Here is a 21,713-nt window from a genome sequence, read left to right as displayed (position 1 = left end):
TCATGGAGAAGCAGCTATGGGATGTTGAAGCAGCAGTGCTGGCAAACTTCCTCACACAGACTTCCTCAAGGATTTTCTTTTCAAAACATGTGCAAGTCAGAATTTTATGTCACAGCAGAAGAAATTTCCCCACCATATGGTAATGGCAGGTGAAATCAGAAAAGCTGTCAACCTGTTTTAGCCCCAGACTAAATGCTTTGCTTTGAGAAATGACCACTAAGGGTTCATAAGACCTTAGAGACAGCTAAACTGGAGAGCACCAGAGACCCATGTCCACTTTTAAACAGTTAGGAAATGCTGTCACATTTACCAGGGCTCCACTGCTCAGCAGGATCATGAAGATGATGAATGTTTCAAACCAGTTGTGCTCCACGATTCTGTAGCAGGTCTTTCGCAGCCTCCACCAAATTTTGCCTGGAAATTTTGTGATGTCCACTGAACAGCATGGGAAGAATCTCACACAGACTGTAAGAAATCAAACAAAAACAAAGGAATTGTTAAAAAAAAAAGCCCATTTAGTTCTTAAAGCTTCTAAGGAAAGTAAAATAAATAAGAAGCTGCTAAGGAAAATTTCTTTTAGCAATAGACTGCTGCACAGTGTCTTTCCTTCCTCTTGCTTCTCACAAAACCTCTCTGCTCTGCCTTCCATTTTTCCCTCTCTCACTCCTCTATTAAAAAACATTCAAAATCACTTAAAATGTGTCCCAGGGAGTTCTCCCAATGATTTTTGTGATTCTGAATATATTGGCCATGAGTCACCAGTGCCCTAGGTCATTCAAAAAGTGTTAACTGAGCTCAGGCAGCACTTCTGATCAGGACTAATAACTCTGGGAGGTTATTAGTGATAGCTTCCACATCCTTTTGAATGGAGGAAGGTTATTTTCTTGCTAGTACAATGCCACTGGAATTACTGATTAAAAGTGGCAATCTGATGAAAGAGAGATGATGAGAGGAGGTGCTACAGTGCAGATGGGACCAGTGTGCTGAAGAGACTCAGGCAGCAAAAGCAGGAGCAGATTTTGATCTCTTGGACTTTCATTAGCTTAAATAAGGCATTAGAACAATCTTGGAATTATACTGAGGCAGTTAAATCCCCTTTGATGTCACAGAAATTTAGCTATCTGCTCCATAGCAGGATCCCCAGTGATGCTTCGTAGCACTTTCTGACCTCAGTGACAAATAGTGTGTGATAGCTAAGTGCTGTGCTGGTAATGGGGCCCACACAAGGATTTCTGATAGGCAAGACCATGGCCATTTTTAGTTTCCTTAGCAACCCTCATTTGTTGTAGCAAAAAGATATTGTCATTGGTAACAGACAGATCCATCTCTCCCACTTCAAAAACATCAATGTGCATTTCCTTGTGCTGGGCAAAAACTTAAAATGGTGTGAGAGGACCCTGGGAGCCAGGAATTGTCCGGGCCAGTCAGTCTTACATCAGGTAATCTGACTCAAATGTCACATTTGCTGATGATAATGACCATCAAAAACTATTTTATTTTCAAAAAGCATGCTTCTTACCCTACATTTATTCCATGTGTTGTATAGAAGAGACTTAACTATGCAGGTTTATTGGCCTATCAGAAAAAAAGCCACAAGCCAACTGCTTCTATAGCTGCAATGTGGCCAAAGTCACCAACGTGTCTTGAAACACACAGCCAGTGGTGAGAAGTGACAAGGGAGGATGTCTTACCATGGTGATGCAATGCAGTGTTTCTGTGAGTAGGAATAATATTTAGGGGAGGCAGTTTGGGGAGGAAAGAGGGTGAGTGCCAAGGTTACAGAGAGAGCAGATGCTGCTAATTCGAGGTGGCCCAGCTGAGGCACCTGAGCTGCTGTGATATGGGAGGAGATCAAGTGCAGCTCCTGGGATTTTGGGATTCCCAAGCAGCTGGAAGTGGGGCTGTGCTGCCACAGGGCTCTGCCAGGAGGAAGAGAGCTGCTAAGTCTGCTGTGGTGCTCCTGGCATTTTCTGTGAGTTTTTATTATCCCAGATCCCTCCTATACAGTAGCAGAAATGTAGGAGGACTGAGTTCATAGAGGAACTACCCCCAGAACTTTTCCCCTCACATTTCTGAGATGTTGGTTAGGTGTGGGCTCTTGGCTGTGCTAGGTTTTGGTGTGGGACTAAAAGGACAGTAAAGCATTTATGTAAAGGTAATCATAGCACATAACTACTTGTTCTCTAAATGCCTGCATCACACAGACCCACAGCATCGCCCAGTTTACCTCTGTATTCTGGAACTCAGAGAAATTCTGGGCTCAGTTGAAATACACTAAATTTTTAAAATTTTTTTAGAAAGGCGTAATACTGGGAGAAGATGGAAATGTAAGAAGCAGCTCTCCATCCCTTTGTAGGTCAGGTACCACTTCAGCAAAGGCAAGAATTATCCTTCTAAGCACTTCAATCCCAAACACTAAAGAATCAAGGCAAGAGATAAAAGGACATCATATTAGTCACTACTTTTTGTTAAAACCAGTACAATGCTCACAGCTGGCGGTGCATGTGGGTTTGGGTGTATTTTAGGAAGTAGGTACACAGAAGAGACTTCACAAAGCAGATTCTCCACTGAGAGAGGCCCACCAGGAGAATCCCACCAGCACAACATGACTGAGGGCACCATCAGCTGCACCTCAGCAGTGCTGCCAGAAAACTCTTGCACTGCTTCTCACCCCACAGCCCACATGGTCATCACCACCCTTCAGGTGTCTGGTTCACTCTCTGGGTTTATAATTCAGGGAGATTGCCCACCTTATTGTCACCCCAGCTTTGAATCAGGAAGATCAAAGGCTTGGGCTGAAATCCCTCACCTATCAAATGAACGGTTTAATGAGCAGGTTGCTCACTCTGTAAGCGTGGATTTTTTGTGCTAAGCAAAAATCCCCCCTTGTACTGGAAGTAGCCACTGCTTGCATCTATTCTTGCATCTATCTCCTTCTTAAAACTAATTTCAATTTGGAAAAAAAATCAGCTTTTTTTCTTACTTGAAACATTTACACAGAAACATTTTGCTCTTTTCTCATAAGTTTCTCCCTAGATGGTTACTTGGCTTTTTCATCTCATAGACAAATGCTTAAGCCCAGCCAATAACAGGCATGACATGCTCTGCCATGCTCCTACAGCATATAAATGCTCAGGAAATACTGTTGGAAAAGGTTAGAATCTCCCAGGAAGTGGTTTTCCCCACTGTAAGAAAATTGGATGAATCATTCCCTGGAGGAGTTCCACTACACAGGGAGCCCACATGATTACCTGAGCCCAGGCACAGCTAAAATTAGGGATCACCTTCATATTAGACACTAATGAGCAGGGCACTGTGGGTTCCAGAGTCCCTTCATTTGTGATGGGAAATACTTACAACACAGTTAAACCAGGTTATTACTGATTCAGTTGGCTTCCATCTGATAGTCTACAAGTACAAAGAGGTATTTTTAAAGACAGAAAGCCAGGTAGCACCACTAATTTTTTTTTAATGCTCTTTGATTGCTTTCATGCAATTTCAATCTGAAAAAAGAGTCCTAGTTACTGACAGTAATACCTTGAAAAATCCAAAATAGCTTATCAGATGAGTCAGCCTAAAATCACAGTGCTATTAAATCCCATGCTTTTGATTGGGCCCAATTCAGAAATGTTTAGACCAGATTCTGCTACAATTGTTAATGTCAGGCAGTACTTCCGTGAATAATTGTGCTGTCTGCAATTCAGATGAAATGCTGCTTTTAACTATTCACAAAGAGAAAAAGGAAAGAAGAAAAAAAATCCTGACCCCAAACAGGTCTTTTAATGAATTAACAGAAACCTGTTTCTATTTAAATTTCGTGATTTTCCTTTCTGGCTGTTCTTTCATGCCTTCTGGACTCTTTCTAACGCTGGTAGCCTACTGCTCTGGTCATCTTGACCTAAGCTTACTGTTGAGTTGGAAACTTCACTTAACCAAACAGAAAAAGTTTACTTGACCTTGGTCTGTAGCCTAATGCTTTGTTGGTTTATTTTTTCTCCAATTTCTGTGAAATCAAAATATCAAAATAATTTTGATGCATCTAAGGCATGACCTGGAGAGGATCTGAGCAATCCTAACTCCAGCTGTTCCTATAATAAGGCATCTGGTCAGCAAAGCCCAGCTTTGGTGCACTTAATCCACATGAAGGAGAACATTCATTAACACCTTTTATCACAGCAAGTGTCAAGGCAGGAATAAAACCTCTGGCATTTCTTATGACAGTTACTCATCTTGCCTGGTCCAGCAGATTTGTGCTATCCCACTGAAATTGGTGCTGGGAGGGCATTGGTTGTGCAGAAGACTCTGACCACCTTGTGATGTTGCCAGGGCTTGGTTTGCCACTGAAATTCATGTTGGGCTGCATCGTTTTTGAGAGCAAACTGACTCATTTCCACCATGGTCTTTTGGTTGGTAGATCACTGCTCATCAGAACACAGAACAGGGGAAGAAGTCCTCCCAAAGGGTTGAATTATTTACTGGTAAATCTGTGAAGTTGTTCTGAGCTGCATCTGTGGCCAAGTTGTCCAAGAACAATGTCTGTTTTCAATTGACATTTGGATATTTCATCCCATTTCTCATAAAACAGAGGCCTATTTACCAAGAAACCTTTCCAAATGCATTAATACACCATGATATTGTTTACATTTCAGTCATATTTCATAACAAGGGAAATAGTCCCTTAAGTCATTAGGGTGTCCTATAGCACAAACTGAAGATTAAACTATATCTTAAAAAAAAAAAAAGGAGAAGGAATTTAATTTGCAATGCATTTGTGTAAATATTCCTTTTGTTCCATATTCACATTTTCTAGCCTGGTGCACTTTAATCATGGAGCTCTTGGATTTGATTGCATTACCTTGCTGCATTGGGAAAAAAAATCTCTTTGTAAATGTGGGAGTTATACTGCAAAACCTTCCTCCTCAATGCCTGACAGCCAAGCCTACTGATTTTAGGCTCATGGGCAAAGAATTTACAAATCCACTGCTTGTTCACACCAATATATATACTTAAATTTTCATAAAATCATTATTTTTGCCTTGGATGGATTGGGCTGCTGGTTCTCTCAATAAACCAGGAACACCAATTCATTTTTCCCATTCTGTTGTCCAGCAAATGTGGTACCTTGTGTTCAAACCACAGCAATTTTGTGAGTGCCTTTACACAAGGGTTCTCAATTACTGGGACATTCATTTTTAGAACAAAACAGTATTTTTCTTAGCTTTGAGTGCTGGTTACAGCATTGCTTGGTTTGACACAAATACAGCTTCCTAAGCATGAACTCAAGCAGGCAGTTATTCATACCACGGGTTTTATTTATATATATATATATATAGTGTATACATATATATATGCCAAGCTGGCTTTCTAATGACCAGTCTGGCTACCTGGATATGCACAAATAAGAGAGCAAACCCAACTGTACCCCCTTTGAAAGACCCCAACACTCTCCCCATGCTGGAGGGAACATGATCTCAGCAGACTCTTCTCATTTAACCCTTTCCTCACCTTCTGGCCCCACTACTAACTCACTCAGGGGGGTCAGAATGGGATGACTTTAAGGTCCCTTGCAACCTGAAGAATTGCATGATTTTGTGACTGCACAGCTGGGTTTTATAGTGTGAAAGAGAGATTAACAGTCACTGTCTCCAGTGTTTGAGTACCTGAGACACATCAGGAGAGCTGAGACTTTACTTGTGTGCTACAACTGGGGGCTGCCAAGGGGGCGTCTGACAAAACCACAGCTTGGTGTTATTACCCTTCCAAGGGCTTAACAAAGGCTCATTTCTTGTTTATCTTCTGCTACTCTCCTCAAAACACATCATCAAGGAGTGTGATGTCTTGGAGCAAAGGCAGTGGGCAGCCTGGCCTACCACTGATGTCATCTGTGCCTTGAGTGAGGGGGTGGATGAGTTTTAAATCTAGAGGTCCTGTCCAACCTGTATTAATTTAATTCTGAAAGCGTAATAGGGCTCTAAGAGTCTCATGATGCCTGAAAATTGTGTACAACACAATGCCAGCACGCTGTTCCTGGTGGAAAAACACAGAGTATCTCAGGTATTATAGCCAGAAGGAAGCAATACTTTAAAACTTGGGTTTGTTCCGTGATTTTTTCCTAGGATGCCAATAAGCACATTTTGTTGAGTTTGGCTTGGTTTCACTCAGCCTTTAAAACTCATCTAGTGGCAGTCCCTGTAACTCTGTTCAGAATTATTCCGTTTAATGGTCTATATTTTTCTTCTCTTCCTTTTTTTGCTTCTAAACAGCCGCTATCCGCGGTTGGGAAGGGCAGGACACAGATCCCACCACTTCAACTTGGGCACGCGGCATTTTCCAGCTGACATTTGGGCGTTTTAGGAGCGATAATGGCTCCTACCCCGTGGTCACATGGAAATATGTGACCACGGAAAGGTTCTGGGCGTCCTTGGTGTCACGAGCTGCGACCAACCACGCGTTGAGCGAGGTTGCTCATTCCCTCATGACCCTCTGGAGATATTCCCTTGAAACCTCTGCCAGCGGGGAATTACGCTTGAGGACTTGGTGGAATCTTTCTCCTATTAGGGTCTGGGAGAGAGGAGCGCCCTGTGGGCTGAGGGCTCTCTTTGGATGACCTTCTGTGAGACACAGAAGATAATGTCCAAAGAGGGAATAAATTTTGCTGCAGAGAACACATACCGATGGAGGTAAGAGGACTGGAGTGTTGCAAGGCATCTGGAGGAAAAAGTACCCAAATAGCTGGCATTGAATAAATGTTCCTTTCCCATCAACCAGAAATGGTCTCTCCATTTCTGTCAGGTTCTTCCCAGCAATACTTGCTCGCTGCCAGGGCTGTGACCCTACCTTGCCTTCACATTTCCTGACCCAAGAATGTTCCCTGTTGACCCTAATCAAAGCTATTTTGAGATGATAACATATTAACAAGTCTCCCCAAGAAAAATGACCTATGGCTTATCTGGGTCACCCAACTCCCGGAAAACTGTGACCTCAGCAAACTTTCAGCAACTATTTCAAGAACATGCATTATCTTTGTTGCCTTTGTTATCTGAAAAAAAGGGGCCTGAATCTGGAACATATTTGTCCAGGACATAACCTATGCTGGATGCGTTGAGAAATGTCATAGTTTGAATTTAGACATCTAAAGAAGTTAAGAAATTAACCCTTCCCCTCTCCCTCTTCTTTTTCACATAATCTCCTTCTTTCACAAATATTAACTTTCATACTCCCAAATGTACCAAATATTGTTGTATCTCTTTATAAAAAGTCAGTAAAGGCAGCACTAGATGAACCTGCCCAGTGCATGTCCTTCAATATTTTCACTTTTGTAGTTTAAAGTCTTGTCATCTCAGCTAATTAGACTTCTGTTAGTCGGCTTACTTGGTTTTTAACTAGACTGAAGTGACAGCTGCATGAGGTTTAATTGCAATAGTAAGTTTGGGCAAAAATATTGGAAATATTTAACAGCAGTTGATTACAGGAAAACACTTTGTTTCCCTGCATAAATTAAACCCAATGTTAATGTCATTGCTGTAAGAATCATTTGGACTTCCAGTTTATGCAATTTCACTGGAAATTTTATGAGCAAATAATCACACAGTGTTTGTGCACTTTTGCCAAATTCATAAGCAATGTGATCACATTTAGCCAAAACAGTAAAGTCTGAAAAATGTGCATAGCTAAGCTGCGCTGCACAGGAAAGGAGAGAAGATGTCTTGAGGAGGATGTCACCTGCACCTCCAGGTGCCACTGGATAGGAGAGCAGGCTCTCCTTCAATCCCCATTTAGAGCTCAAGGCTCAGCTGGCTGCATCCTGGGACAAGAGAAAAACACCTTGACTTGCACAGGCACTGGTGAGGAACTAAGAAAGATTAGGAGCAAAAACAAAATGCAGGAGCAGGGGCGCTCAGGAGGAAGGGTGCAGGAGCCAGAACCTGGGTGGAAGTAACGCAACAGTGCCTTTGCTTCTGCATTTCTCTGCTGCCAGGTTGATCAGCAGGCTTCAAAGCTGGTTAAAAACTTCCTGTGATCTATCTAGAAGAGCCCTGCTTGCTACCCTGCATCCCACAGACAGCACTGGGGGAGATCTGACAAACTGGGTTGGTTCCATTGTGGTCTTGCACTGTGGAATTTCAGGTAGGTCTCATTATTTTAAGAGAGATCAAATTACAGAGTGTTGTGTGGTGTCTGCCTTGTTTCTTTTAAAAAACTGGATGGTGGTCATGGCCAAACACAGTTTCAGAATTTGTAAATTGGCATCTGAACAGCACTGATCTCACAGCACTGGCTTATTTAAGCGCCTATAACATAATCATTTTGCAGGGCACAAACAGAGATTGCTGCTCACTAGCCCCATTAAGAAATGTATTGTGAAAGAATGAAAACACCAGATCTAATTTCGAAATGTTATTGCATGGGTCTGAATAGTTACACCATGCTCTCTTCCGTCAACTGCATTAATTTTTGGCTACTGCTTTTAAGCACAGCTGCCAAAAAAATGTTTCGATCCAAGGGGCATTTGTAAACCCTGCAGGGCTCCCTTACCTCATTCAATCATCTTTCTCACAGATATAGAGATGCACATTTTTGCTGACTTCAGGGGCATTCATATACCCAGCAAATCATCTCTGTCTGATCCCATCTGAGCTGCTCTGTTTTTGTTTATAATAATGCTTGAATTTTCAAGGGACTATTCTTACATTCAGCTAACTCTGTTTTTTCCAACCCAGATTTATAGGAAAACAAAAAATTTGACGGAGATAATATTTGGAATAGAACTCACTCTGAGAAGAAATAACTTAGGAAGCTGTTTACTTTATATATTTATTTTAACATAGATCTTCTGATGTAGCTGGGTTTTACATCTGTGTTTTGGAGCAGGCTGGTGTTAAAATATTAATAAAATGATGGTGAATTTCAGTATTAAAAGAGATATGTAAATGTGGTCTGTTGTTATCTAAGATAATTATGTTAAATCCCCTTTACACAGCAGTTCTCTGACTAGATGAAAGTTACTGGATCTTGACACCCTTTAAAATAAATGGAAGAGTCCCTGAGACTCGTGAACCCTGCAGACAGGATCTAAGAACTGCCTGGATACATTTAAGCAATGGAAACATTCTGATATGGTCAGTTCTTTACCAAATTTGATCATGCACACATATTGGAAGGCAAAAATCTTCACTGGCCAAATGACAAAAATCAGCATTTAAAAAACAACAAAGAAACAAACAAACCACTCTTTATGGTACAAATTGAGATTTTAAAAGCCTAAGACTTTAGAAGCTGCAGAGCATTTTAGAGCATGTTCTTGGTTTATCTCAGCTTGGAAATCCAAAGATTAATGGTAACAAGGGAGTTTGAGTGTGTGTTTGGAGCATTATAGTGCCTAAGAAACGAAGTGCATCCAGTGAAATACTACTGCAAGCAGCCAGAGCAACATGGTGAGAAGGCTGGGAGATGTTCAGTAAGAGAAAAGAAGGTTTCTTGCCCCAGCATTGCAGTGAAACATGCAGGCTCTTACCTTCAGGGAAGCAATCCTCAGGCTCCATCAGCTCCTCAGCAAACTCGGGGATCTGCTCCAGCAGTTCTGCAGGATTTGTCAAATCCACTGTGCTGCCTTCAGAAAGACTGATTTCATCAAGCTTGTTGTCAACAAGAGCAAAGATGTGGAAAACAAATTGATCAGTTGCCCTGAAGGAAGTAGCTGAATTGTCATTCCACCAACCAGCACCCCAGCTGAAGCCACCACAACAGAGACATTGCCATGCACTTCCCAAGGTGCCACTCCTTGGTGACAGCTCTGCCTACCCTGAGACCGGGGACTGACCCATCAACAACAAGAACTTAACACACAGAACTTACTTTTTGAAACAACAGAGAAGCAAAACACAGAAAGAGAGTGAACAGTCATTGAACATTAATCACAGAATCTTAAAGTTATTTGGGCTGGAAGGGATCTTCAAGATCATCCAGTTCCAGTCCCCCTGCCATGGGCAGGGACACCTTCCACCAGACCAGGTTGCTCTGGTTTATGGTAGATGGAACCTTGGAATGATGGACTTCATCTGCTTGACATCCTGAAGGCTCCTACCTTTGGGTGGGGGGGTACCAGAAGTGGGATCTATCTCCCGAAATGCTGAAGGATGAATTGGATGACCTGCCTTGGGTTCCTGTCTTTTGGGCCTCATTCCTGAGGTTCCTCACCCACAGCTGGTGGGTGAAATCTGCACCTGCTCACTCAGGACCATGCTCTGCTCCTGCTGACAGCCTCTCCTCCAGCATCCAGCCACAGGAAGCTAAAGTACAAATATGTTGAGAGGGCTCTTCCTCCTGTCTCATCCCAAGCCTAACTTGTTCTCAGCACATGACATGGCCCCTTGCCTTTCTGTCACACCATTCTGATCTCCAGATGACGTAGGAGGAGGAGCACATGGCTTTTGGAAGTGTCTCAAGGGCTCTACTACTTGCCTGAAATATTTGACACCATCATCCTAGGTGCATTGTTTAAATTCAGCGTTTCTCAGATCCTCCTCTGCAAAATGGGGCAGGAATTTCCCACTCCCTGAAGCATTGGTTGTCTCATCTATTTAGAGCAGGAACTCTCAAGCAAATGTGGGTAAAAAAAATTCCGGGGAATATATTATTTTCAAAATCTGTTTTGAAGGCTGAACTCATGATTAAAAGACATATGATACAAGATTCAGTAAGTCACCAAAATATGAAATAGAAATTTCATTTCAGGTTAAACTTTCCTTTAACAGAATCAAGACACTGTTTTTAGAATAAAAGAGGAAATGTCTTCCCCCTATTTTATTTTGCTATCTAAAATAAAGGGTTTCTATTTTCTGTTAATCCAAAATTAAATTTTACTTGATTTACCTTTAAATTTTACAAGCTAAATAGCTTGGCCATTAAAGTGAAAGACCTGATATTTGCCCAGTCCTGCTCACAGTTTGTTTCTGGATATAATCTGATGTAAATGGGTAATACCAAAGCTGGTATCTTCTATGGATCATGGCAATGACAAATAGCTCCAAGCAGGAGAGGCGTGTCATTTGTGAATTGGTTTGCTCTGGTCTCTGAGTTCCCACTTAAAAGTTTTTGTGCTTTATCTTGCAATACTATTGCCTTCATTTTAAAAAATGAGGGCAATAATACTTACCCATGCTTTTAAACAGCCTGTGAGATAGTTATATGAGAGATGGCACGTACAGATAAAGTATTATTTTCATAAGCATGATGGTGATGGAGTAAGAGACTAGGCACAGCTTTATATATTTATTATTAATGTGAAAATGGGTCCTCTGTTTTCCAGCATACACAGTCAATGCAAAATTTATAGCTGAATTCAGAGAAATGCTGAACCTGGGGTAAAATGGGCAAGACTGAACATTCCAGCAGCGTTTGCAAGCCGGGGTGGAAGCTACTTGTTTGCAATTAGCTGCAGCATCCAGAAGGTCATAGTCTTGGCTAGGGTTTATAATGCTGCACGCAAAAGATCTGCAAACAATTGAGAAGAGACCTTTTAAAAAGAGAGAACAGAAAGAACAGAACAGGTCCAAGATACGGATAAAGCTTCTGAAAAGCCATATTCAGAATGCAGCTGTCGTATAGAGCCCATTTCCTCACAGCAGTGTATGATGGTGGGAAAAAATGTCATAGCAAGTTCTAGCACAGTCAGAACTTTATGATGCTGTTCATTAGGGAATGCATTTAGTCATTATGTGTTCTGTTATGTGGATGTCAAAACAGAGATCACTGAAATAGTCCTAAATCATATGCAGCTGTAGGATGTAGAAAATAGGGGTTCCAAAGAGAAGAGAAGCTTTGTTGGGTATAATTCTTACCAATAGCCAGAAATCAAAGAAAATTGTGAGAGCAATGTCAGCTTGATAACATTTTCAACTAGAAAGCTGGATTTAGCAGAGACAGGTTAGGAAATTCACAGAACAAAATACAATGAAATTATCATAGACTATTTAGTTATTTATCAGGAGGATTTTCCAGGAAATATTAGAATCCACCAGTGTAAAAGGGAAGTGGGGAACATGCACGGCAAACAGACAGGTTTTCTTCTGAAAAGCCTCCAAAAAGAAGAGGCAACGAACATGGATTCAGAAAACAGTAGATTAAGGTTTGAGGGTCTAAACAGGGACCAGAAAAAGGAACCAGACATATGAGAGAGAAGGAAAAGATTAGGGATGATTCTGGGAAGGAAGCAAAGGTTACTCTTTGCCAGAAAGGTTAAAGGATTAAGGTTTTCATGAACTCAGGGAAGAGTCAGGGACACGAGCAATTGATCAGGGGAATGTAGCTAATCAAAATTCAGTTGTCTAAGAAAATAAACACTTCTTAAAATCATCCAACAAGGGGATCAATAACAAGAAAGGGGAGAGCCTGTTAGAATTAATATAAATGTAAGTAGAGAAATAGCCAGAAAGCCTAAATATACACATATACAAACCAGCAGATCCAGGCAAGGCACGCTGCAGAGAATAAAGGGATCCAATACACCCAGTTAACACATCATTAGCAATCAATAGTGAATGCTCATGGAAAACTGGAAACGGCCCAGGAGAGCAGCAATAAGTAAACACAACACTGAGCTGAGAGAGGAGGAAAAGGGAATAATCATGGGAATCACAGATCACTAAACACTTGCTGCAGCCTGTGATTAAAGTAAATTAAATAAAGACAGAGAAAAGGAGGCAGCTTAATCAGAGTGAAAAGTCATAGACATAAAGGCAGTGAGGTGGTTCTCCTGTGTGCTAAAAGAACTCTGCACAAACAGGGTGAAAAGAGCTCAAAAGAAGGCAAAAAGGACAAATACAGAATCTCCTCCTTCTTTCTTGGAATAGATGAGTAGAGAAAGTGTGCCAGGCAGAGGCAAGGGATCTGTCAGAGACCCCTTTGGAAGATCTTCCCCTGGTGCATAAATTCATGCTGCAGAAGGCAGTTTTTAAAGTGTTTGTTGATGGAGTGACTGTTTTAAGTCCCTGGACAGGGCTTCCACACCCACTGCTTGTGCCTGTAATAGCAGCAAATTGATCTGAAAGTGTTTTTCAAAAAGCCTTTAGCAGTGAGACGCTGAAATCTCATCGAAAGTTGAAGTTTGCTCAAGGCTTAGCCCTCTTACCTCCCTTCTTCTCTGCCTCACCTCTGAAAATCAGAGCCTTAATCTATCAAATTGACATATGATATATAAACCTTAAGAAAACAGTTGGATGTCTGTTACAGAAAAGCCTACTTTTAAAATAAATTGGAATTGGCTCGGGTTCACCCATTGCTGTGTGGAGAAAAGCCATTCTAAGGACCCAAATACAGCACAAACTTTCTCTTCAGAGGAGGAAATCTGCAGGGATTAGGGTCAGCATTATCTTCACTAAAGATACAGAAGAGGTCCTGACCGATATAATCCTCATGTTAGCTGATAATATTAAATTGGAGAGAGTATTGAAATCGAGGAAGCAGAAGGGAAAAGAGAAGGGAAACGTGGAGAGAATACAGCAAAATGGGACATGATTTAAAAAAGTACAAATGGGCAAGTTACAGGAAAATTTCAATGGACATTTTGGAAACCTGGAGTAATATTAAAAAGAAATATATATGTGATTTTGCAGTGGGATATAATGATGTAGAAAACCATATGAAAGCATCATGTCTAGATAATGGGATATTATTTCTTCTTTTAGAGTTCTGTAGAAATTGTATTTGGAATATTGCACTTCCTCCTTGGCAAAAGAACTAGGAAAATGAGCAGTTGAGGGAGTTGCAAAGAAAGAGGCAAAAAACGTCAGATAAGTGGCTCAGAGATATTAATTTACAAAAATAATGAAATTAAAGAACAATGGTGCATGACTTCAGGGGGTAAACCCCAGACAATAGGAAGCAAGCAACAGTCTATTAAAGTGAGTGATATTAATTCATACAAAGAGACTGATGGGTAAAACTGGTAAAAGACTGTAATGAAATGGCATTTTAAAAGGGGAAAAAATGGTGAGAAAAGGCTGGTATTTAAGGAAATATACCCAGGCATGAGTTATTTCTTTTTAGCAAGTGAATTATTCCTTTTGGTAAATGAAGAAATCTCAGTTGAAAGCCAGAAATCCATTTAAAGCCAGACTCCACAAAGTTGTGTGAATATTTTATGGGTCAGCATTTTGGCAGAGAAAGCAACCAGTCTGTACTCCGAAGTCTTCTCCACCCGTGACACCAATGATTTTACTTCTACAGTGCCTTTCTGATGATTGATACAGAATGAATTTTTAATCATATAATGGACCCTTTACTGACACCAACAGGGTTTTACTCGGAACACATCCAGTGTTTCCTGTTACTGACAATCACTGGAAGCCCTGCCTCTTGGCCATACCAAATCTGTTACTCCCTTGCAGTTGCTGGCTTTATTTGGCCACTTGCAACTTCTTGGGACATTCATCAAAAAATATGACGAGCGTGTCCTGGCGTGCTGGCACCAAGATTGCTTCTGCACAGGGGGACCGTGGGTATGTCATGTCCACACGAGACCTTCCAAAATAGCATCCTTTGGGCTTTGCTCTTTTGTGTTGGCATTCATGGCCTCGCGTGAACTTCCGCTCGATTTCAAGTCATCCCTGGATTATTGCCATGTTCCTCCACCTCTTTCTAAGCAGCTGCAAATAGAATCAATTATACTCTGCTATAGAGAGGTGGCATTTGTGTCTCAGGACCCTTTGAAAGCTGAGGGAGGAAATGGGGATTATTTCTTTATCACGATGTTGCTGAATATATCGAGGCTAGAATGTTCCTGACTTATCATGACATTTTGTTATAGCACTAAAAAAGGACATAGTTTTCTGGCCTCCCTGTCTAGGATCACAGGGTCCATTTGTCTTGAAAAAATATTTTAACATGAAGGATACCTAATCCCCTGAGAGAAAAATGCCTGATGTGGTCTTCTAATTCCTCCTAGTTATAACGCTTCTTTACATTGTTTGTATTTCTTCGCTAAATATACATACTTTTATTTTTTTTTTCCCTGAGACCAGGATATCAAATATTTGAGTCTTCTTCCTCTAAATTCAGGATGTTTTCTTTCTGAATATGAATATGCCAAGATGTACTCTGGCAAGGATTGCCCTTTAAAGAAAGGCTTCATGGCTGGAGGATTTCTGGATCCTGTGAGTGGAATTTATCTCACCTAAATGTGCAACCTAAGTGCTCCCTTTATAGTTAATGGAGAGAAATGGGCACTTTTATGAGATCTGACCTAATGTAAATGCTGATTTCAGCTGGAGACACATTTACCTGCCTACATTGTCTAAACAGAGGCCTCAGATGACAAGTCCAGATGCAGATTGTCTACATTTAATTCCACCCATATGACAACATGAATCAGCAGGCTTGGAGAAGGGGAGCCCTGGCTGTGGACTGGGTCTGTTTCCTGTTGTCCTGTCAAGATTTCTTCATGGGATTGCTCCTGCTGGGCACAAACTTGCCAGCAGTTTTACAGTAGAACTGGGAAAGGTGTGATGTGTGTGAGTGCTGTGCCATCCTTTCCCTCTCATCAATTTTCATCCCACACAACAATCCCTGGTTCCAGTCTCAAGCACCTGTGGAGTTCTCCAAATTCCCAGGACATTCCAAACCTCTATTTCCTGATTTCAAAGGGAGGAATCCATCACTCTCTAATAATAAAGGCAATGTTACATCAATAAAATACTAAATCTGAAGGGGAAGAACCCCCAACAAGTCAGCAAGGAGAATACAGGCAATTACACAGCCTGGAGTCACTCAGTGTACAGTACAAACACATTATTTTTGATATTTATGGTTATAAGGACAACATCATCCTACAACTTGAAAACAAATGTCAATGTGTACACATCAAGAAACAATTAATGAGTTGCATTTTGGCCAAATCAACTAAATAATACCAAGGTTTGCTCTTTAGTTAGTACCTTCACATCAGCTACTTAAATTGCAGCACCTTTCTTGGGTGTGTGTTAACAGGCAAAGAAATGTTAATCTGTGACAGAGAGCAGATGCCCTCCAGTGAACTCAACATTCAGGTCTGCCAAGTCAGCAGATGCCATTCCTAGAGATGCTTTTCAGTGGGAAATCACACACATATTTTCTCCTAAAATGAGACAGTAACATTATAGATGATTTTGTGGTTTGATTTTTTTTCCCCAAAAGCCTCTTACAATTCCATCTTAATTTATAATGCATGTTCTCCAAGCTTTCCAATTATTTTTATAATGACAAAATCCTCTCTCCTCTTCACTAAGACTGTAATACCTATTACACACTATTGCTTTCCTACCCCTTGACAAACATGTATTTTTACAAGCCACAAACCCCACACAAACCAGTGGCATGCACTACAGAGCTGGTGCAATGAATTTCATGCAGTATCAGGTAGGAAAGTTGTTTGTGTTACCTCTTTTTGCCCTACTGGAGGTGGTGGCTCAGCCTTCAACTGCTTATCCACGTGCAACTCACTTAACTCTTCATAAATCTCAGAGTTCTGACTCCGGACTCCTGGGCTTTGGCATCGCTGCCCCCTCAGCTGCAGCTGCTTTTCCTGCTGGAAATAATCCTAGATGGGTTTATTTTCTTTCTCTTTGATAGCATGCTTATTTCTTAAGGAAAACTCTCCAGCTAAAAGAGAAAACATCCTGGACTATTCTCGTCAGGGGACGACATCTTAAAGAAAATGGCAAGAAATGAGATAACACAAGCCTATGTTGCAAATTTTGAGCTTTAGCAACTTGGATATGCCAAGATATCTGGCTGCAGAAAATGGACATACAAATAGACAACTTTCTTTCTGAGCTTTTGTTGCTGAGGTGGGATGAAATTCCCTTGCCATCTCCATTCTGAGCCTGGTTTTGAGACACAAACTTCCTCCAGGGACCTGAGGTGCAGAGCGAGGCGGCTGCCAAATAACCAAGGAGTGTACTCTGAAAATTCACAATCAGGTGGTGACACTCAATGTTTTGAGTAAAAGCTGGAGAAAGGCGCGAGGGCAAAACCCAATATTGTTCTATGAGTCTGCTTGGAACAGTGTGAAAAATCCCCGCACCCAGAGAAGAAAAGACGCTCATTGCAGGGGAAGAAAATGCAAAGTTCACTGGAAAAGATAAAAGATATCTGAAAATAGATATGGAAAAGCTGCAGGTAAACACACAAATGTATGAGGCTCCTATTCAGCAAAACACTTAAGGCCACTTTGCACCCACTGAAGCACAGGGGGCTCAACCACAAGCTGAAAGGAAAGCACACTCTGAAGCACTTCCCTGAAAGGGGATGGACTCTGGAAGCACAGCAATAATTTTTTTCTCTCAGTAAACACATTTGACTAGACCTTGCGCTCGCTCGTATGCGTGGTGCCATTAAACCCAGCCACTTCTTCCTGGGGTGGTGATTATTGCTGCTGAGCTCTCAAGAACTTCTCCAGGACTAATGGCAGAGGAAAGGATGTTTGCAGGGTTGGTCCCTCACTCTGGAGGCCAGGGTGCTCTGTTTGTGTGGCTTTATTGACCACCTAAGGCAGGGATTTCACTGAAAACTCCACAGCTCATCACAGCACTTCCACTGTTCGTGCCATTACTAACGCAGCTACTGAAATATTAATAAAACTCCAGCAGGATTCAAAGGGCTGTGCTGAATTGCTTACAGAGGGACTTCCATGCTGAGAACAAAATTACAAGCATAACCAGATTTCAATAGTAATTATTTAAACCTATTTATCTTTCACTTGTCCAGCTTTCTTTTTTTTTCCTTTCCCTTGGCTTGACTGACATTGTGTTATTCAGGTATTAAGCAAATTTCCCTTCCCCAGGGAGCCCCAGACTACCTGCCTCAGTTTTAAAGCCACATCACTGCAGGAAGTCCCTCAAGAGGTACCCAGAGCAGAAAAACACTTTATTTCAAATGTAACTATCTGAAACACCAAATGACACCAAGGAGGCAGTTGGTTAAGCAAATTGCTCTCTGTATAAATACTTTTGGACTGTCAGGTTTGTAGCAGTCTTTTCAAATGTTGTTGTGTGTTTCTGGGAAATTAATTTAAAATCAAATTACTGGTCTCCTGCTTCGGAGGGCATGTGGTCTAAAATATATTCTAACTTTAATAAATCAAATTATGCATGTCCAAACCTATACCCTCTGCATAGGAAGGTACTACACACAATTTCTAGTCACACATTAGCACTGATCTTCATAGGCCAATAACCACAGAGCTACAGGTATGTCTCTGACAAAAAGTAACACTTTTTAAGGCTTTTCTGCAGTCTTTATCTTTGGAAATAGTTTAATATGCAGGAGAGAAGTTGATGTGGAAGGCACAGTACACACAACTAAGGCACTCAGCCATAAAATGTCTTTTTTTTTTTTTTTAATGCAATGTGCATACAACTTAGTACCAAGTAATCTTAATGGCATGATATTGGTTATAGCAGTGGAACAACAGAAACAATTGTTTCATGCTGAAAGTGCAACACAATCTGAGGTGACATCTCAAGTTCATTTATGCAGAAAGGTTGTGCACTCAGATTCACCAGAAACTGTGTGCTGTAAGAGGACAGACCCTGTAACTCAGCTGGTCTGATGAATATTCTAATTGTTAAGCAAATTATTGCATTAAGCTAGAGTCAAATGTCAAACTTACACCAATTCTCTATTTACTAATCCCTCTGTGTGGTACCAGGATTTAGCAACTCTTTCATAGTGATTCAACTCCAGGAAATGTGGTCCTGGCTTCTTCCCAGAAATCACACTTGCACCAAATATCCAATGAGTTAATGTTAATTAAAACTGATTAATATATCCTGGCAAAATATTCAATGGGGGCATCACACACATGTGTTCAGACAACGATTTGGTTCATCAACGTGGGTTTTCAGGCTTGTCCTCTAAATTTATAAGCTGGGGGGAAATGAGTAAGAGAAACAGACTGTTCCAAAGAACCTGGTTGTGCAGGCTGATCCCAAAAGGAGTGTTAGGGAATCAACTGAGTTTTTGCAAGCAACCAATGACAGCGCTGGTGAACCATTCTCTTGAGATGTGACAGTTTCACTTCCAGCACACAGCACCTGAAAATCAGCAGAGACCTGTCTGGGGAAAGGTGCCTTTGGTTTATGTTGTTTAACTTCAGGCTGTTTGCTTTTGTCCTTATTCCAGATGATTTGTTCTTCTGGTGGCAACGGCAGCAGGTCTATCTCGTGTACAGCTTCCCACTGTGGGTGGTTTACATAATTTATGTTTAATTTTTGTATCAAGTGCCACGTTGCCAAGGCAATACACATTATGTTAATATTTATCAATTCAGTCGCTTTCTTCATTTGTAAAGTAAAAACATTGAATGGTACTAAAACTTTGTGCATGCAAAGGGAGGGCTGGAGAGCCCAGGACTGACCTGAGCATGAACCAAAAGTTTGCTCACCTCTGCTCTGACATGGGGCCTAAAAAGAGGTGATGTGCCAACACCATACCAATGATTAGCACATGGAGGGGGGTGGACAGTGCTGTCCCCTCTCACACTCAGCCAAGTTGCAGCACCAGGAAAACAGCTACCAGATTGGAAACGGCATAATCTGGGTGACATCTCAAGAGTGCTGGTGCGCAGACCCACATAGTTGTTTGCTGACACAAATAAATGCAAAGGCTCCACACTGTGTCGTGTCTCTGAAAAGCACAGATTGGCTAATTGTTCCAGGCTCAAAGGGGGATTAGTGCAAATGCCACTCCTCTGGAAAGAGGACTTGCTGCTGGCAAAACAAGGCAAATACCTGTCATCAGCGTGGATTCACTTTATTCCTTCCCCATGGAAATATCATTTTTTCCATTCTGTGCAAACAAATTTAGAAAGAGGATCCTAGGACTTGTCTTTCGGGTGGTGATTGGTTCAAATGGGTTCTCCTGATGCTACTCTCACTCCCTAGATCATGACCCTATCTTGTGACATTTGTTCCCTGATTCTCTGGCTGTGGCTGTTGTGAGAAAGATGTGCAAATCCTTTGATAGCAGGAAGCTTCCTGTCCCAAGCAGGTGGGGAGGAAAGAAATGGGAATTGGCTCTGGGGCCCTCCTCCCTTGCCGTTATTACTACAGAGCCAGTGAGCAAAAAATGATGTGGATGGACAAAGTTAATTGTTTTACTATTTTATGAAAAGGTTTCCCCTTTCTCTGGTGAGACAGTGCAAATGCAAACTGCCTTTTACTCAGTCACAATGCATTGGGAAGCTTTGATGCCATGTATCCACTCCCCACCATACTCATGCATCCAGCTGCCTCTTTGAAGCCCACTTTTGAGACACTAATAGGAATTCAGGGGTGTCTGAGTTCTGCAGTCACATTCCAGGAATGGGCTGGTCAGGACATTTCCAGGTACAGACTCAGGAGTGGAGGCTTGCCCTGGTCCCCCACATACATGCCTGCACACACTGGGCCATGCCAGGGGCATCCTCCTTCACCTTGGGATGGTGCTCGTCAGAGGAGCAGCAGGATTCTGACAGCAGAAGAATCTCTTTAGCCATTCATTAATGAGTGACACTATGACATTGACTCTCCTCAAGAAATCCAGCTCCTTTAGCAGACAACAACACATTTTAACCTGCAAAATTTCCCATACCCAAATTTTGGATGCCATAAGGGGAGTCTGCAGAGCTTTTCATGTGTAGTAAACCCTGTTCAGCAGTGTGACAGGGATTGTTACAAGAGGGCTGTTTACTCTGCAAAGTGGTTGTTGATGTTTGTGGTTCTCCTTGCAGACAACTATGGATTTCACAAAATTGCCGTGCCTGGTAGCAATTGGCAGCCTTTCTCAGCAACAGTTTGCATCTAGTAACTGGCACCCTTCCTCTGCAAAGGAGCCAACAAGTAAATGATGGTGAAAACTGAACTGTTTATATGCTACCTCCACATAAGTGGAGAAGCAAGCAGATTGCAGAGCTGCTGAAAGACGGTGAGCTTGCATTGCTGCCTTGGTGGCACTTGTTCTGTGTGTAAAGTAAACAGGAGACTGCAGTCTGCAGAGCTGACAACTCTCAGATATGCTGAATTCAGTCTTTCTGAAAAGCCTTGAAAAATCTGAGCTGAAATGGGAGAGAAGTAAATAACCACAAAGCTGAGAAACTAATCATTGGTTCTTATTACCAGAACAGATCATTTATGATCCTGGTTCTTCTCTTTCACAAATAAATGTAAATCCTTGTGGCACCAACAAAATCAGTGCATTTATCTTTCTGCATGAAGAAAGATCACCAAATATATCAGGAAAATTCCCTTACTTCCATAATATGAGAAGGGGAAGATTTGTATCACTTATTCTGCTAGGAATAAAAAGAAGGCTGGAGAGCAGCTGTCACTTTTAAATGTGCACATTTAAGAGTCTCTCTAACCTGCTTTGAAGATTTGCTTCTGTAATGCAGAGTTGCCACTACTCAGTTTAGTGGGCTATCACAGGAAAACCTGGAGCAATACCACACCACAGCACAAGGATTATAGCTGAGACACAAAAAGGACTTGTGCTACACTGTGTTCATTTCTAAGAGCATTTTGTTGGCAGACTACAACATCTGCAATACCAATGCAAAGTGTGTCAAGCCCTACCTTAAGGCTGACACACACATGTATCATTTAAGACTGGCAAATTTCTCATAGAGGGGACAAAGCCAAGTCTAAACCTGATTATTAGAGACTGGTGATGTCCCCTCTCCATCCAATGCCACTTGGTCC

General features: G+C 41.6%; 1 protein-coding gene across 1 annotated transcript in view; it reads right to left on the bottom strand.

The window, feature by feature from the left end:
- Nucleotides 1-21,713, bottom strand: part of LOC102041347 (sodium channel protein type 5 subunit alpha-like) — a 217,310-nt gene that overhangs the window by 41,915 nt on the left and 153,682 nt on the right. Inside the window, exons 18-20 of the mRNA XM_031059735.1 lie at nucleotides 16,415-16,561; nucleotides 9,515-9,635; nucleotides 311-465 (exon numbers count right to left, since the gene is read on the bottom strand). Coding sequence (XP_030915595.1) covers nucleotides 311-465; nucleotides 9,515-9,635; nucleotides 16,415-16,561 — 423 coding nt within the window. The remainder of the gene's footprint in view (nucleotides 1-310; nucleotides 466-9,514; nucleotides 9,636-16,414; nucleotides 16,562-21,713) is intronic.

Source organism: Geospiza fortis, unplaced genomic scaffold (genome assembly GCF_000277835.1).
Source record: "Geospiza fortis unplaced genomic scaffold, GeoFor_1.0 scaffold182, whole genome shotgun sequence".
Taxonomy (NCBI): Eukaryota; Metazoa; Chordata; class Aves; order Passeriformes; family Thraupidae; genus Geospiza; species Geospiza fortis.
The sequence above is the reverse complement of the archived record's forward strand: the minus strand, read 5'-3'. Positions and strand labels throughout refer to the sequence as shown.